General features: G+C 42.6%; 1 protein-coding gene across 6 annotated transcripts in view; it reads left to right on the top strand.

The window, feature by feature from the left end:
* The window catches only part of RARB (retinoic acid receptor beta), a 543,189-nt gene that overhangs the window by 419,294 nt on the left and 105,367 nt on the right, over positions 1-18,528 (top strand). For all 6 annotated transcript variants that reach the window (XM_075922032.2, XM_075922031.2, XM_025190306.3 and 3 more), the window contains one exon: positions 15,726-15,874. In XM_075922032.2, the coding sequence (XP_075778147.1) occupies positions 15,726-15,874 (149 nt within the window). The remainder of the gene's footprint in view (positions 1-15,725; positions 15,875-18,528) is intronic.

The raw sequence follows: 18,528 nt of genomic DNA, 5'->3' as shown, positions 1-18,528 counted from the left end.
TCAATCAACCAAAAGCTCATTCATTTTTCATTCTGCACCTGCTGAGTTGGTAGTTGAATCTTTCTAAGGTTTCTGTAGGTGGCTGTGGTATAGCTTGATCAGCCGAAGGAAAGTGGGGTAGGCAAAGTTCCCCCAGGGTCATTATTGGCATGTCAATAGTGACCATGGTAATCTAATAGTTGGGACTCTTATCTGAAAAGTCCTTTTAAAGATACAAGTGTCATGAACTTCACCCAACCATGCTGATTGGATGAAGCACGCTTGGCGATGACCTAGAAAAGCAGCACTTTGTGATGGTGTGCTCTGTCATACCATCTATTGCTCCACTAGTGTTTGGGATTCCTGCTGCTGCAGATCCATTCCATGTGCTCTGCACATTACTGAGAATTAGTCCTGCATGCCAGGAGCCTGTTAATGGCCCTGTGCATTTGCATAACAGCCTTTTGGGGGATTTTCCAATTCCAAAATGCCTTCCCATTGATAGTTAGAAATGCAGCATTGTGAGGTTCCCTAGGATTATTGCCACTTACTTCTCTGCTGTGAGTGCAACTCTTCCATTCTGGTGTCCCTATGCTGTACATAGACCCAGGAATGTTGCCTCGTACCTCTAAAAGTTCTACAACCATACCTCTTCCCATGCTTGCATTACAATGTGATCTTGCTATTCAGGGCTTGAGTCTCAGGCCCTGAATAGGTGCTCTGCCATCTGCAGTTGCCCCATGAATGCCATCAACAACCTTGAATTGGTTCTGGCTGTGGCCTGTCCCCTAGGAAAATAATATGGTTGGTTCCTCTTACAGCTCTGCAAATCCCAGGGGATGATACGTCCTGTACTTGTACCACATGACAGATGGAGATCTGTATAGGGTCCATTGTTTTGTCAGAGGTGATGGACAGCAAGAAAGACAATGTGAGTTCTGGGATGGAGACAGCTGCACAAGGGGAAAACTGACCACTTGCTTCTAGTCACCACCTTGTGGATCATTTCTGCCTCTCTATTCATTGTCAACACTCCCCAATAGCCAAAGTTCTAGATGGTGGCACACTGGGACACGAGCCTGTAGTGTGCCACACTACATTGACGCAAGCACTCCTGGACTGTCTACACTTGCAAATGAGGCTACGTGTGGAATATTGCCAAGCCTCATTTGCATACCTAATGAGCCACCATTTTTGCAGACAAGGCTCATAACGCCAGAAGAAGCTGTCTACACTGCCCCATCTTGTGTAAGAAAAACCCTCCTGAGCAATGCTGTTATTCCTGAAAATAATCCGCATTGCTCAAGAGGGTTTTTCTTGCACAAGACGGGGCAGTGTAGACAACAAGAGGGTTTTTCTTATAGACATAGCCCTGGTGGATATGCAGGGTGGTGAAGCAAGGTGCCAAAAAGCTGGTGATTTTAGATAATTGGTTTTAAGCATAGGTCAATTCTGCTCTCAAAATTAACTTTGATAATAGTATTTAGGCCTCCCTGTTCAGGGTATCCGTGATTGATTGATTTTGATTAATTTACAAGGAAAATAGTCTTTGCTAAACTAGCCCTGCAACCTCAGCCTTCAATCTCAAAAGCAAGTTGGAGCACACAAGCTACAAAAAGCCCCATCACAAAGATTCTGTAGCACATATTATGCTTTTGCACCTTTGTCAACCCCACTGACCTTAATAGGGTTTGCCTAGGTCTTACACCGTTAGCTTAGTAATAGGAATCCATATATATTGTTCTCTGCCATGTAGTAGGGATGTAATCTTATATAAGCTGACATATCAGGTTACTGAGGTTAGAAAATAAAGTTCAGTCTTTTGCTAGCACTTGTTTAAAAAAAAGTCTAAATTAAGCTAAATTTTTAGCAAAAATGTAGCAAATGATGAAGTCTTCTAAGTCCCTGTCTAGAAGCAGCATGGGCAGAGAACTTTAGAAAGGTAACAGTAATGTTAACATATTTTCCCGAAAGCAAGTGGTATTGAATAAAGATCGGTTATATTTCTTGCTTTGAAACACCTTGCAAATAACTTAGCTAGATTTTAGAAAGATATTTAAGAGCCTAAGGATACCGTTAGTTGAGTTGGAGTTTTTAAAAATTCCATTAGGCTTCTATTTGTATCTTTAGGCACCTAAATACTTTTATCAATCTGGCCCTTGTTTTCTCTGTGCCTCAGTTCTCTCTCAGTGAAATTGGGAAAATCTTTCCTATTTCCCACTGGGGTTTTGTAGAGATCAACATAGTAAAAATTATTAGTCACTCAGGCTCCAATCCACATTGAAATCAGTGGGAGTTAGGAGACTAAATATCTGTGGAGATCTGGGCCTCTGATAGTACAGCAAAGGGTGAAAGATGAAATTTCCCACCCTGCTGCATATCATATGCCCAGAAACATTGTAGACCAGGGTGAACAATAATATTTGATGGGGGGGAGGGCACTCCAAGAATTTGGAAAGTGGTCAAGGGCTGCACTCTTCCATGATATTAATGGAGGAGGTGCAGCGGTTTGGGATGGAGATTGGGTGCAGAAGGGAACCTGGCGTAAGAGGGAGTTTGGGTGAAGGAGGCAGTTGTGACCTGGGGCACTGGACTGGAGTGCAGGGGGTTGGATTGTGACATAGGGCAAGGAATTGGGGTATAGGAGGGAGGGCAGGGGTTTGGGTTGTGAGCTAGGGCAGGATGGGACTGTGATCTGGGGCAGGGGACTGGGGTTCCGGATCTGGGAGGGGGTATGGGTGCAGGAGGGGAGCAGAAGATTTGAGTATGTGGAGTAGAGAGCAAGAGTGAGGGACAGAGGGTTGGGGAGAGGAAGGGAAGGGCTTGGGTGCCAGAGGCAGGCTCAGGCCAGGAGACTTACCAGCCAGCAGCCTGTTTCTAAATCTAGCTCCCTGCCTTCCCCGCCCTAGCACAGGCGGTAGCCATGTGCTCTGTGAATAACTATGAGCCACTTGTGCTTTTTGGATGCATGTTATTGAAACAGGCAGCTCCCATTGGCCAATAGGATTGTGTTGGGGGTGGGAGCATCCCCTCCCCTCCGGGCTCAGTGTCTAAAGTGAAACCGCCCCACAGGTGCATTTCTGTGTGGTGTACAGGTAGGCTGAGGCAAGCAGGGAGCCTGCCTGGGCTCCTTGCAGCGACTATGGGCTGGATTCGGTGGCATGGTGGGCTGGATCCAGCCTGCGGGCCATATTTTGCCCAGGCCTGTTGTAGACCTATGGTACATTGCAGTGAAAGTCTGAAAGGGATTTCAGAATCCAGGCAGTTGACGATGAGAATGCTGTGATCATGTGGCAATGCCCCCTGTGAAGACCAACTGTTAGGTGAGGCCACTGACCTTTTTAAAGCTTAGAGTTGCCAGGCTTCTGGTTTTTGACTGGAGTGTCTTGTTGAAAAGGGACCCTGGTAGTTACAGTCAGCACCTCTGACTGGGCTACTAGAAGTCCAGTCAGCAGTGCTGTGGAGTTAAGGCAGACTAGTGCCTCCTAGGGATATTGTATGTATTTATGAATGTGTAACTGCTGGGGTTACATGTTTGCATGTGGCTGGCTCCCAAAAGCCGGCTCCAACAGCGCTGCCTATCGCCGTCGTCCCTCCTACCCCCCACACACACACTGCTGCCTCTGAGCACCATGAAGGTTAACCAAGGAGCCCTAATCCCTACTTGTCCTGGCTCCACGCTGTGCCCCGGAAGCAGCCAGCAGGTCCAGCTCCTAGGTGGATAGAGCCAGAGGACTCTGCGCCCTGCCCCCATCTCAAGCACTGGCTCTGACTCCCGTTGGAGGAACCACAGCCAGCGGGTGCCGCAGGTGCAGTACCTGCAAGTGAGAGCAGAGCACGGAGCCTCATAGCCCCCCCACTAAACCAGGATCCCCCTCATACATCCCAGACCTCTCTTCCCCTGGCCCCACCCCAGAGCCCACATCCCCAGGCAGTGCTATCACACCCTCCTGTACCCCAAATCTTTCTCTCACTCTGAAGACCCTTTCTGCACTTCAAATCCCTCTGCCCCACATCCCAACCTGTGGAGCCCCTTCCTGCATCCCAAACCCCTCATCCCCTGACCTCACCCCAGAGCCCACACCCCAGCCTGAATCTCTCACTGCCTCCTGCACGCCTACCTATGGCCCCAGCCCGGAGCTCCTTCCTTCACCTCTTATTTCTTGCCCCACATCAGAGCCTGTGTTCCAAGTTAGAGTACTCACTCATTCCTGCATCCCAACCCTCTGCCCCAGCCCAGTGAAAGTGAGTGAGGATGAGGGAGAGCAAGCTACTTAGGAAGGGATTACAGTTTTGGGGTGCAGGGCCTTGGGAAAGGGGTGCGGCACATTTGGGGCCTCGGGGAAGGAGCAGGGCCTGGGTGTTCTGTTTTGTGTGAATAGAAAGTTGGCAGCAGTATTAAAGATGTGCTCCATAAAGCCAAGTAATTGAATGTGGCTACTTATCAGATCATCTATCTGGAGACCATATTATTTGTGTTGTAACACAGAACTAGGTTCAGTTAGACATTGCAAAAAATGGACTTGACTAAGTAAAGAACAATTAATATTTTCAGGGCTGCTGAAAACTGCATCCCAGATGAATGTGTTAACAGGCAGTGAGGGAACTGAAATGAATAAATACAAGAATAGGATAAAAGGGTAAACAACCAAGAAGCCAGATTTGCGTGCACTAAACTACACTTACAAAAAGTTGAAATAACGCAGGGGGTTTTCTGACAGCGGTAAATCTCTTTCTATGAGGAAGAAGCCTTTTTCCAAAAGAGCTCTTTCGGAAAAAAGATGTGTGTGGACAAGGAAGAAGGGGTTTTTTCGAAAAAAGAGGACTTCAGGAAAAAGCACAGGTGCTGTCATGGCCACTGCAATCAGAACTTAAATATGAGATAGCATCCAATGAATGTGGACACTATCTTTCGAAAAAGCAGATAGCAAAAGCACAATGAAAAAGCAGTGTAGATACTCTCTTTTGTAAGAATTTTTTCCAGACAATCTCTTCTGGAAAATCTTCTTCCGAAAGAAGCCTGCAGTCTAGACATAGCCTAAGTATGGAGGCAATAAGAGCACAATGGGAAGGGTTTCTAACACACTCTTGTAATCGTAAGATACTGATCTTTATTTCCTGGCTCCACTCACATGATAAGGGTCAATGTTACAAAAGTTATCCTTCTGTCACATGGTCAAGGCCAGTAGGTATGTACTGTCTCTCACGGCTGCTGTTATATGAGTCTGCTGGCTAATGTTACAACTTTGTAATCGGCACTTAGCAATTTTGTTGATGAAAGGCATGAAGCAATAGGATCCAGCTCACTGTCTCATAGCTCTGTTAGCTGTACCCAGCTACAAAACTGAACAGAAATGAACATTTATTTTTTACCACAGATATAATTTGGATTGCACTCAGATGGCAAATTTGTTGAGTAAGAAGAAGCTGTTTTCCCAGACTCACTTATCACAGTAGAACTGCATTTTAACACAACTTAAGCTCTATCATCTTTTAAAAATTAAGACATTTTATTGATCTTTTTTCAGTAACATGGAGCCCTAGATTGACACGCTCTCCCTGGATTCAAAGACAGTTTTTGTAGTGCTTAAGATAGTAGTCACCAACCAGTAGCTCGGGATCTACTGGTAGATCTTGGCACCTCTGATAAGTAATCCTGAGTGGGTTGGCCAAGAAGCTATCAAGTGCCAGCACTTCAGCTGCCCCTTCCTCAACTGCTGCGCATCTCCTGCCCTTTGCCTTGGAGCTGCCTCCCCTACGAGCCTCCTGCTTGCTGTGTAGGGCCGGGGAGTGAGAAGACGGGTGCGGATGTCAAGGTGCCCCCTCTCCCACCCTGTATCCTATCTCCACAGAGCAGAGAGGTGGCACAACAGGACTTGGTATGAAGTTTGCTGGCTGCTTTTGGGAGTGGTGTAGAGCCAGGGCAGGGGTGACCACCTAGGAGCCACCTGAGGTAATCAGTGCCAGTCAAAGCCCACATACTGGAACCCTACCCCAGTCATGAACCCCTTCCTGCACCCCTAGCCCCGAGCACCCCTGCATCCAAATATCCTCCCAGAGCCTGCACCTAGAACCCCCTCTGACACCCCAACTGCCTGCCCCAAGCTCAGCTCAGAGCCCCTCTCGCACTCCAAATCCCTTAATCCAAGACCAGAGCCTGCACCCCAACCTGCTGCCCCTGCCTGGTGAAAGTGAGGGAGGATGGGGGAGGGAGGGATGGAGGATGGAGTGAGCAGGTGCGGGGCCTCAGAGAATGGGCACAAAGGAGGCAGGACAAGGGTATTTGGGTTTGAGGTAGATCTTGGATTGCACTTAAATTCAAAAAGTGATCTCGTGCTTAAAAAGGTTGGAGACCCCTGGCTTAGGATAAGTGATTCAGTCCCCCTCTATACAAGCTGCTTTAGCCCATGTGTTATTTCACTTCCACTTTTACAAAATTGTAAAATCTTCTGTCTAGTGAGTTTTGTCAGACTTCTGTCAGGCCTGGTCTACTCTTAAAACTCATGCCCCTGAGGGTGCATCCACACAGCACCCTTGGCTCGAAATAATCTATACCAACACAAAATAGCTCTGCAGTGTAGATGTACCGTCAGAGACAAAGTTAAGACAACCTACGCTCCAATGTAGATTGTAGAACCATCTACAGAATTATTCCTTTGCCCTAACTACATCCTCTTGAAGGGGTATATGCATAGCACCATAGCTGTTCTTGTGCTTGGAGTATAGACTAAGGCTGTGTCTACCCTACAAAATTATGTTGCCCTAACTTACATCAGCATACAATTGTGTGTGTGTGCCCACTTAGCTTTTTCTGTCAGTGGTGTATGTCTTTACCAGGAATGCTTGTATTGTCATTGGGGGGCATTCTGGAATGGCTCCTGAAAGCCAGTAACCGTTGATGGAGGCAGTGCTCTGTGTCTTTGTATACACTGGTAGGGAAGGTGAATTTAAATGAAAACACTTCCTTGGATAGGTCGACGTAAGTCTGCTATGAAAACACTTCCTTGGATAGGTCGATGTAAGTCTGCTTATGACAACCTAACTGTTTAGCAACGTGGACCAGGCCTAAGACTAAAGTCAGAGTTTAGCATAGTTTTTCTGCCAGATGTAATGATACAGAAACCATCTGCATTCTTAATTGCTGTTTTGCTGAGCTATTTTTTTCCTGAGAGTACCTCCATATGCTAATTTAAAAGCGATAGTAGGCCAAATTCCATTCTGTCATCAGTTAAAACAAAACTAACACTTGAACAACTGGGCTTTATAGTATTCGCTCTTGAATTTTGGTTTAAAAACAAATAAAACAGTAGCATAATAATGGTTATTAGTAGAAAATTGAGAGAAAAATGTAAAGTACACAGAATATTACAGGAGTTTTCCTGAGTTCTTCAGGGATTTCTTTAAACCACTTTGAGCAGTGTATTTTGCCATTCTGGGAGTCTAAGCCTACTCCTCTTTCAGTCAAAAGCTTCATCAACTTCAGTGGAAGCAAAATTGTACCCTTGGTCGGAGTTGCTTTTGAAACCAAAGACTCTGGTTTATATTTTGCACTATGTTTCACCTGCTGGTTTTCCATAATAAAGCTTAAAATGTAGTATTAAAAAATTGTGAACCTAATATTTTGAAGTGTGTTACTAATCTCTTTTGAGCCTGTATTCTATCAGCACCCAAAATTCCAATCTGAATAATGTGTAAGTGATGAAAGATCAAGCCCTTTGTATTGAACACCTTTTTTTGTGTTATTATTATTAATTTACCTTGAATTATCAATGATTACTCAGGCTTTTCAAGGTTTATTAATCAAAACTTTTATTGACTGAGTAGGATTATTATTATTATTTATATTACAGTAATGCCTAGGCACCCCAGCCAAGATCAGAGCCCAGCTATGCTCATGATTGTACAGATATCTAGAAAGATAAAATCCCTGCTCAAAACAGTTTTAATAGGCCACTTCACCTTTCAGGGTCCCTTGAAATATACGTTAACTAGTTATGCTAAACACTGTTTCACCGTTAGCTGTTATTCTGAGTATGTGTCCCAGGCCTGAGGTAGAGCTTTATGTAAGCTCAAAAGATTTGTCTTACTCAAATCTCAACAAGAAAAGTTGGTCCAATAAAAGAGATATTACCACATCTAACTCATCTGTCTATTACTTAAATAGAATAGACACAAAAAGGGCAGGGGAAAAGAAATAGTATTACTGTATCCCTGTTTTATGTATGGCTAATTGAGGTTCAGACAAATTAAGAGACTTGCCCAAGGAAATCAGTGTGAGGGCTGGGAATTGAGCACAGCTCTTCAAGTCAGAGTTTTGTTTCTCAACACAATAGCATCTTTCTTCTCCAAGTGTGTTGCTTTTTGGGTCTGATCTTGTACCCTAGACCTGGCTCCTTATTTTCTATTTGATGGCTGAGAGTTGGGCGCATTATTAAGTATTTAAGGATGTTGTTACAGTAAGTGATTTTGACATATTATTTCAAGCACAGTGTAGGAATTCTACATGGTATCTAATACCGATCTGAAGAATCATGTTTAACTTTTCAACAAATGGACAAGGATAGCTTTGGCTCTCTGAAGTAGAAAACCGCATTATAAAAATTTAATGTAGATATTTAATCTTCTGGTGTCCCTTATGAAAATGCAAGTCCACTTCCCATAATAAAAGTCAGCCTGAAGACTAACTTTTTTTTTTTTGGGCCTTCACCCAGGTCCACCTTTTTTTTTTTTTGGAGGGGGGGGAGACCTAAGCTGTCTTGTAGAGCAGTAATATGTCATGAATAAAATCAATACTCGAAAAATTATGACCATAAGTTAAAATGAAACAAGTAAAATAAGTAATGTAACATTATAGATTAAAGACAGATGTATGCTGCTGACAAGACATGAGCTCATTAGAAGGGGGAGAAAGAAAAGAGGATATGGAAAATAAAAAATAAACTACTTACAGATGTCTAAAAATGTAGATGTATTATCTCCATATGGACCAATCATCGTAGCCTTCACTTCAATTCCAATGCATTGTGTTCATGCCTAAAATTCTCATATGGGATGATGAGGTTGATAGAACTGGTACCCCCCAGTTCTAACAAAAATACTAACAAAAATTTAAGCTGGTATATCACAACCTGATTTTTTTTAACTAAGGTTGTTTTTAATAAGTTGATTATGGTGCTGTGTGAATGTACTATGCATGACTTACTGTGTATTTAAAATCCGACAGCTTCAGTGACTGAGGGGAACAGATTTGAAAGAGGTTTTTGCCTTGACAAAACAGTTTTGTTTAAAGAAAAGAAAATCAAAGTCTTTACCTATGGTATCCCTTTGTTTGCATCCCATTGTCTGTGTCTTGCACCTGTTGTGTATATGGCACGAATAGAAGGGATTCATAGAGCAGCTACAGTACTTAGCTAGGAACCCGGGTGACCGGGTCAAACACACACTCACTCTGGGGTCATGGCCAGGTTACGAAGTCAAGGCTGGCAAGTCTCCATAATAATGATTTTTTTTCTCATTCTTTTTTGTGTCTTCCAAACAAGATTTTTGTCTAAAAACAAAACAAAAGTCGAACTAATGCAAACTATTTGTTTCAGTGTGACATATTCAAAGCACTTTATTTAAACAAAATTTGGGTGGGCAGGATTCAGTGATATTTTGGATTTAATTTGATAGGATGGTTTTGAATGGCATAAGAAAAAATACATTTGTGTGGAAAGAAAAGAAATCTGCCTTTTCACTGCCCAGATTTTTACTGGAAGATGATTAAAAGCAGACTTTCCCCCCAGACTAGACATAAAAATTAAATGAGCTACAATATATATTTTTTTGCAAATGTTTGGAAGCTTATAAATAACATTGAAATGAAATGCACACATACAAGCAGCGGAGAATCTGTTTCTAATTACTTGTACTTTAGCTGAACTTTGGCGTTTCCTTTGACTTTCTGCCTAATGTATGTGAGCTGTGTGCTTTGCACTCCAGCAGCGAATTCACAAAAAAAAAAAAAAAAAAAAAAAATCCAGACTGACTCTTCTTGGTGCCAACAAAAATGAGGGTTAACAGAATGTTTTGACCAAGTGCAACACTTTTCTATTCACCCTAATTAGCTGAAATTGCTCCTTCCCACCAGGGACTCAGAACTCAGTGTTCAAAGTTCCCTTGGGGCTATCCAGGAAATGCCATTTGCTTTACAACTTCTTATTCTTTTAAGACTCAGCTGTCCAAAGCGTGCATTAAAATACAGTCTTAATAATCTAAGTTTCTAGTAAAATGAATGGGCCATCATAACGTTTGTCTGCTTCTGATCAGACACAAAATAAAATACCTCTATCTGTCAACATGGTTTGGCTAGCAGTAAATTAGCCCTTATACACTCTCTTAAGGATCTTATCTGATACTTTATCTAGCCTTTAGAAAAATTTCAAACATGTTGGGAATCTTTTGTATGGGAATCCCTGAATGCTTAAGTGGAACTTGCCCATTTGTAACTTCTTTTATGCTGTATTTCCTCTGGTGAGTTGAGATTCACATCTCTGCTAATAGTCAAACATTAATAAAAAAGAAAAACTTAAAAAACAACAAATAGTCTGATAGAACTTTAAAGACCAACAAAACATGTAGATGGTATCATGAGCTTTTGTGGGCACAGCCCACTTCTTTGTTTTGTTTTTTTCCACTTTGGGAAAATTGTAGGATTACCTTAAAATTGCATCAACTGGGACACTACCTCCCTGTTTGTAACACATACAGAATGGCTTTTTTCTGCTGCTCTTACCCAAACAACCTATGTGAAGTATAGGGTTGCCAGATGGCTTAACCAAAAATACCAAACACTCTCCGCCCCACCCCCCCCCCCCCGTAAAAAAACAGCAAACAGCGGGGGAGGAGCGGAATTCTATGGAGGGAAAAATAAGGACTCCCAAGAGTTATTAAGCAAAATAAATACATAATTAAATACATAAATAAAAAACCATCATTAAAACAACATAGCCCCTTTCAGAATGCATGCAGAGTCAGAATAGGGATAGGAACAGGAGAGAAGTTGAGCGCTAGGACCCAGGCAAGGCATTGCTTCCCCTTGGTCTTTAGGCTTTTTGTCAGCAGCCATTTTGTTTTCTTGATCGAGCCAGAACGCAGCTTCCCTGCGGAACCAGGTAAACAGGAGGTCCTGGGGGTGAGGGACTGGGGGTGTCAGAGGCTGGGCCCAGTTGCCAAGTGTGTCATAGGGTTGCCAGGTGTCTGGTATTTTTGCCTCCTGGCCGGGCAAAAAGTCAGAAAATACGCGACATATTAGGTGTCCGGTATTTTCTGAATTTTTTTTTACCGGACAGGAGGCGAAAATAAAGGACTGTCCGGGTCAATAACGGACAGCTGGCAACCCTAGTGAAGTGATAATAGTACTTGGTTCCTATACATTACTTCTTTAATCCAGGCTCAGAGGGTAGCCATGTTAGTCTGTAACTAAAAAAAACTTTAAAAATAACAATAGACTGTAGCACCTTGCAGACTAATCAAAATATATAAACAGTATCATGATTTTTCTTGGGCACAAACCTAAAATGGGTGGTGCCCACAAAATCTCATGATACTATTTATATATTTTGGTTAGTCTCTAGGGTGCTACAGAACTATTTTTATCTTTCATCCAGCAACTGCAAAGTGGTGTGCAACATAAATCAATTAAACCTCTGACACCGTCTCTGTGATTTGCCAGCATGCCATTTTACCGATAGGTAAACTAAAGCAAGGAGGCTAAGTCCAAGGATCCAAGGTAGGTTAGTAACAGATAAAAATAGAACCCATATGATTGGAATCCAAACCCTTTGCACAACTATCATTCTTGTCTAAAGCTGAAAATAAACAAGCTCTCTCATGTTTTCTTGTGAAAAATAAAACTCACTAGGAATTTGTACTTGTGACCTGTTTCCAGTGTATGGGTTAAGCCACTTTAATAGCAGATATAGCTGAGCTACTTTGGGAAGTTTATTTCTTGTTCTTCTTGTGTTTTGATTGTCGTATCCATTTTCAAATTGTCTAACTTGGCAGTTCTATAGCAGCCTCCTCAGCATCTTCAGTTGCTGACTCTGCTTTGTGCATTTATGAACAGACCAAGAGACTCATCTAATCTCAGTAACAAAAGTTCCTGTGGTTTGGCCCAAGTCTGACAGAGCTTTGTTGCACATATGGTTAGCAATTTGAACACTACCACTGAATGCTGCTCCTTGTTTGGCATAAACCATCAAAAAAGTAAAAGTGGATCAGAATTATTCCTAAATGACTGCTTTCCCCAAACTAAGATCATATATGGATGGCAAGGGTGCAATTGTTTTATCAAATGACATAACCCTCGTTCCCCATGGGATGTCTAAAACTGCTTTTTTTCGATTGAGTGAAATAGTTGAATGAGCTAATATAGAAGACACTGCTGAGATTGCAGAGTTTTAGAGCTTAAATTGTTATCATTCCAGATACTGATTAGGAGCCACTACGCTGCATGAACTAGCATGAAATAAGAAACAAAATGTTTGAGGCCTCTCAAGGGCATTTGATGAATCTAACTTTAATTTAAAAGGACTAATAGATTATTGATTTAAGCAGGATGACTGTACACAAATCAATAACAGGGTGCTCGGTTTCTATCTTAAATGCTAAAAATGAATATTACAAAAAGGAATATAGTGGATTGTGTCTCCCTCTTTTTTATTAAGAAAAAAATTAAGCTTTGCTCTGAAGAGCTGGGAACCTGTAGGATTTTGCTTATAACTTTTTGATTTGGTAAAGTTAGTGTGAAATTCAGTATGGAACATGTGTGGCCAATACTTCAATCTTTATATATATATATATATAGAGAGAGAGAGAGAGAGAGAGAGAGAGAGAGAGAGTTCTTTGCTTCTCTGTTTTTCTTATAAATATGTCTCATTGATATATAAATCAAAAATTGATTCCTACTAATATTCATTCCTTTGATTACAATGAATATCTTTACGCTGTGTCCTGATTTACTAGTTTTTACTCGGAAAACAATCCCCCCCACACTTTAAGTTGATAGTAACTTTGCCTAAATAAGGACTACTGAAATGACCCCATTCTCTAACAAATAATGAAGGGCTGTCTGACATCCAAAGGTCTTGTCATTGAATTCAGAAGAAAGCGGATTGGGAATGAGTCCCCGATGTAATACAAATGTAACATTTTAAAAATGTGGAAACTATCATAAACAGTGTATCTTGTTCAAAATTTTCTATTGACTGATGTTCTTTTGGGTTCCCAACCACCAGTCTGCAGACCAGTGGCAGGCCATGAACCCTTGCCTGCCAGGCCACAGCAGTCTGCCAGGCCACACGTCCAACTGCTAATGAGCTCCGCCTGCTGGGGAGCTCCGTTCCCTATAAGGTACGTGCCTCTGCACGCACTAAAAATTCTCTTCTTGTGGTGAGTGGTGCTGCAGACTGTCCCGGTGTACCAAGGCTGGAGTCGGGCCGTGGTGAGGCTGTCCCTACCGGGTGTCCCATGCTGGGTGTCTGCGATTTCCGCCCCTTCTGCGGCAGGGCCCAGCTTCCCACATAGGATCTCCCCTGCTGGCTCTAGCCTGCACCATGTGTCTGGCCACTTCCTAATGTCCCAGGGCACTGCAGCTGGCAGCGCCAGTCAGAGTTGTGCAGGGGGAGCCGGGCTCCCTGACTCAAACCAGCGGGTGTCAGGAGGGCTAGTACCGCCCGGGTGTCAGGGGGGTGCAGCAAGCCTGAAACACACACACAGGCTGAGTGACCCCGCACCTCTAGGCCCTGACTGTTAACAACCTTCGGAGGAACTCTCGAGCCACCAGAAATGTGCGCCCACCCCTGTCACTTGTGCGACAGACACTACCAATCCCATGCATGTGTCGGGGGCTGGGCTGTCACCAGGCCTGGCAAGGCAGGTGCGGGGTCTCTTCCCAGCCATGGAAGAGCAGTTTGTTGTGTGGCGGGAGGGCAGTAAAGAGCCTGGCATACCAGCCTTAGAGCAGCCACAACACGGGCAGCAGCGTTCAGCTGAGAGGCAGCCCAAGGCTAGGTGTGGGGGCAGGGCAGGCAGTGGGGATTTTGGGGGCAGGGCTAATCCTGGGGGGCTCTGGGGCTGGAGGCCTCTAAGAGATGGGGGGACTCTGGGGATGGGGCTAGTAGTGGGGGGTGGCTATGAGGGCAGGGCTGGCACTGGGAGGCTCTGGGGATGGGGCTAATATTGGGGACTGGGGGCTGGCACTGGGGTGGAGGCTCTGGGGTGGTTGAGTGCAGTGGTGTTCTGGAAATGGGGGGCGAGGTGGGGAGCTCTAAGGGGTGGGGGGCTCTGAGGGAGGGAAGCTGGCATGAAGTTGGTTGGGTGCAGGAGACTCTGGGGTCAGTGGCTGACACTGGGGGTAGTGGAGTGATGGGGGAGGTCTAGGGGTTGAGCTGGCACTGGGAAATTCTGGGGGCTGGGGCTTTTGGCGAACTGATAACATTTTATTTGCATATTTGCGTATTCATTATTTGCATAATGAATATGCAAATAAAGTGTTACTGGTTCGCCAAAAGTTTGTGAATGGGTTTGCCGGTCCCTGGTGGTATCAAAAAGGTTGGGAACCACTGCTTTAGGGTTCTCTTTTAGGACTGTTGAGAATTAGCTCTGTAAATAATGTCTAATATTTCTGTATAGATATAAATTCATGGGCTAAGTTTTTTATATGTGTCTGTTGAAACATAGAAGTGTTTGTCCAAGAAGCAGCAGAACAACTTGCTGAAACAAGAAAATCTATTACCTATCTACAATAAATACGAATTATGATAATGGTGTATCAGAGAGAACCAGTGGAGATGTTTTGAAACAATCTAGATTACATGTCTCACACGGCTTCACAGAGCTTTCATGTTGTTTTCCAGAAAGGAGAAACTAACGCCTCAACAGACTGAAAATAAATGTCCATCCAGAAATATTAAGGCAATAAAACAACAAGATGTCATAATACTTAAGTAGTCCTTTTTCAGAATGGTTTACAAACATTAACCCACCAGAAGGCAGATAATTGTTACTGTTATGTCTTTTGTACAGATGGAGAAGCTGTAGGATTAGAATTTGGTAATGCTGTGCTCCTATTCTTGTGTTTAAATTGTCTGTCTCTTAATTCACATTGATTGGTTTCCATATCCTTCCATAACAGACTTTGCATCCTGAAAATTCTGTCTCTGTTGTGGAAGAAGAAGAGTGATTTCACAGCACATTTAGCTAAAAGATATATATTAGATAGATAGGTATTTCTCAAGTCATTCCCCATCAAAGACCAAATTCTGTGCTCGAATGTGCACCCATCGCTCGGGTATACTTCCAAGGGCACAATCCAAAAAAAATATGATCTGAATTCTCTCCCCTGATGCCCAAATTCATTTCCTAGTCTAATTTAAAGGATTAACTAGTGTGTGGGGTGTGTGTGTCTGTATGTGTAATCTTAGGATGGAATTTGGCGTAGCATGTGGATCTGACATCATGTGCCTTTTGGAATATGGGATGATAAAATTATGGAAAAGGCTGAATTTATGCATCTTACTCATTTTAAAAAATACATCTGTGTTGGGGAGACAAGGTGTGGATCTGATGGCATTTCTTAAATGTTGCTAAGAAGTCTAAACATATGCTTGTGATACACAATTTTAATAGCTGTCAAGGGATAACAGTGGACTATATAAACGTCAAAGGTAATGCATTAAAATGGTAATTTCTTTTTTCTTTTGTAGCCATTGAAACTCAGAGTACCAGTTCTGAAGAACTTGTCCCAAGTCCACCTTCCCCTCTTCCTCCTCCTCGTGTTTACAAGCCCTGTTTTGTCTGTCAGGACAAGTCATCTGGATATCATTATGGTGTCAGTGCTTGTGAGGGATGTAAGGTGAGTACCAAAACCACATTGGTATATTTTGTTAGAAATCCCTAAATTTCTTTTAGAGATGGAGTAAACAGATGAGGTTCAGACTAAATCAAATACCTTTGCAGACAGGATAGCTTTCCTGCTAGAATTAACTCTAACTTAGCGAGTAGCGCCAGACAAGTGGTTTTCATATCTGGAGTTACGTGTCCTTTCCACTCTTACAACAGTATATGATTGGCTGACATGAGGATGTAATTGGAAGTACATTTTCTTAGTTATGGTACTTTGCAGAATGTTGTAAAAATTCATGATGGCTCCTTCTCGTAATTCATTGTGTCCACTGGCAAATTAAGTATTGTATTGGGAGGCAGACTTAGTTCATCTTCTGTGTTGAACCTTTATGTACGATGCCCCTTATAGTCCATGTAGAGATTTAAAGGTCAAATACAGATCTCAATCTTCCCAAAGTTCAACAGAATCAAGATTGTGATATTAGCTCAACCCCCTACACAGTTAAGATTAGCATAAAGTTAAAATGTGGATATGGTTCCAAGCTTTCAAAAAATGTATTAGTGTTTGTATCAGGGGTTTGGTTATGGACCATAGGCAAAGCAGAATGGCAGCGGTTATACTTGTGTTGGCCAGCTATTTTTTCAACATTGTGATTATCAGAAACTTTGTTGACCATCCATACATATTTTTACATACACAGCGTGTGATGAATGAAAGCCATTTTGAATTGGAGTTTTAGAGTATATGCTTGTGGAGGCTGAATATGTAGCAGAGTGGTTATGTAAACTGAGTCGTGTGTGTGTGTGTGTTACGTTAGAGAAGGGTGGGGAGCAGCATGACCATATGGTAGATACAATATTTTATATCAAAATACAATGGGGGAAATTATGAAGAGGGAGTGCTTAAATAGAGTTTATATAATTTTGGAGTTTATTAGTGATGTTTACCTACTGTAGAATATCTTTATGGTTATTGTGAGAAGAGTTATAGAGCACATGTGCTCTCAACATTATTGATTTTGAAATCTGGTTCTGATCCATACAGGTATGTGTTCTTCCCTTATGGAAGAACACATACATCTGCTCATGCACACGCAGTTAAGTTTAGGGATGGTTTTAGGCTAATATTGCAGTCAAGATCTTCCAGATATTAATAGACAAAGTGAAAAGAGCAGTAACGTGCAGGCACCGTCAGTGGTAGGTGCTGCTGTACAAAAGGTTTGAGTTTAAGGTTGATGTTTGTTGCACAGAATAGTCTCCATCTTGCAGCATGATTATAGTATCCCACAAATTTAGTGGGTACACCTGAATGCAGGGCAAGGAATGACATTAGAATGGTATAACATACCTTGGGATCATTCTCTTTTACCCTAATACACACTATAGGCAAGGCACACTATAAAAGTGATCAAATAGTTTAATCTTCTATTGAAAATGTCTGATTTGTTAAAAGAAAAGAATAAAATCTATATTTTGGTGTATTTATATGAAATATTGGAATTTCTTCCGGTTTTATTAGTCACCTAGCCCTGGTCTGCGCTAAAGGTGCAAGTTGACTTAAGATACGCAGCTTATCTTACATTGTGTTTTCACGCTGTCCACACAGACTTCCATACGCTCCCATCGACTTCCCTTACTCCTTGTGAGGAGCAGGGCTACTAGCGCCGATGGGAGCACACTCTCAGTTCAAATGAGTATGTCTTCACTAGGCCTGCTAATACGATTGCGGCAGCATTGATCTTCCGTATAGTGTAGACAAGCCCCTCCACATTTAGGCCCCAGTCCTATATCTTCTAGCTTGTAGTGGTTTTGCCACCCCTACATAGGCCCTCTCTCCACTGCTGTTTGCACTGCTGTGGTTATGATTTCAGTGGTGCTTTCACTCCTTTGGGAAAGAAGTTGCGGGATCTCAACCTGCTATTTTTGCTCCATAAATGTACCATGAATAGGTATTTGAAAGTTAGCATATAAGATCATCAGTGTTTTAAATTCTCCCTCCAGTGTTGATTTTTTGCTTGTGTTTCCTGGCCATGTTCTCAAATACTGCAGTGCTATGGTGGTTGTACTGCTGCTGAAATTTCCCTTTCTCTTTGAAAAAGTACGGTAAAAACTTCACTTAATTGCAAATCATCTTTTCCTGAGGTGCACACAAAAATGATGGTAGCCTCTCCCTTGTTCAGCAAGAATATAATGGCAGAATGAAAAGTGAGAGGTTGCATGTTTCTAAGGCTTCATTACTTTTGAAAAATATGTTAAGGTGTACTTATGACGTACAGTCTAGACCAGTAAGTGACTGTGTCACTCCTGCCCTGTAACCTGTCTTTACAAGGTTTTTCAGTTATTGCCTATAACCTGAACTGCACCCAAACACCCTCCAGAATATTATTTTCTCCCAGCTCTGTGTGTATGCAGGGCATGTATGCTGCAGCCAGCCAGCCACATCTTAGCTCTTATCAGCCTTAAAGATTACCATAGCGTGTCCACAACACATTCCCAGTCCCAGATTTCTACCAAAGAAACTTGTACTTCTCAACCCCCTCCTGGGCACACCACCTGTACTGAGTTGGTTATTCCTTTAAGGGAATAGTATGCACATAACTTGCTACCCTGCATGGAGGTACTCAGCCACTTCAGTTTAAATACACTGGATTAGATAAAGCAGTA

The sequence above is a fragment of the Pelodiscus sinensis genome, chromosome 2 (genome assembly GCF_052426305.1).
Source record: "Pelodiscus sinensis isolate ZL-2025 chromosome 2, ASM5242630v1, whole genome shotgun sequence".
NCBI classification, from domain to species: domain Eukaryota; kingdom Metazoa; phylum Chordata; order Testudines; family Trionychidae; genus Pelodiscus; species Pelodiscus sinensis.
Note: the sequence above shows the minus strand (reverse complement) of the source record. Positions and strands in the feature narration are given on the sequence as shown.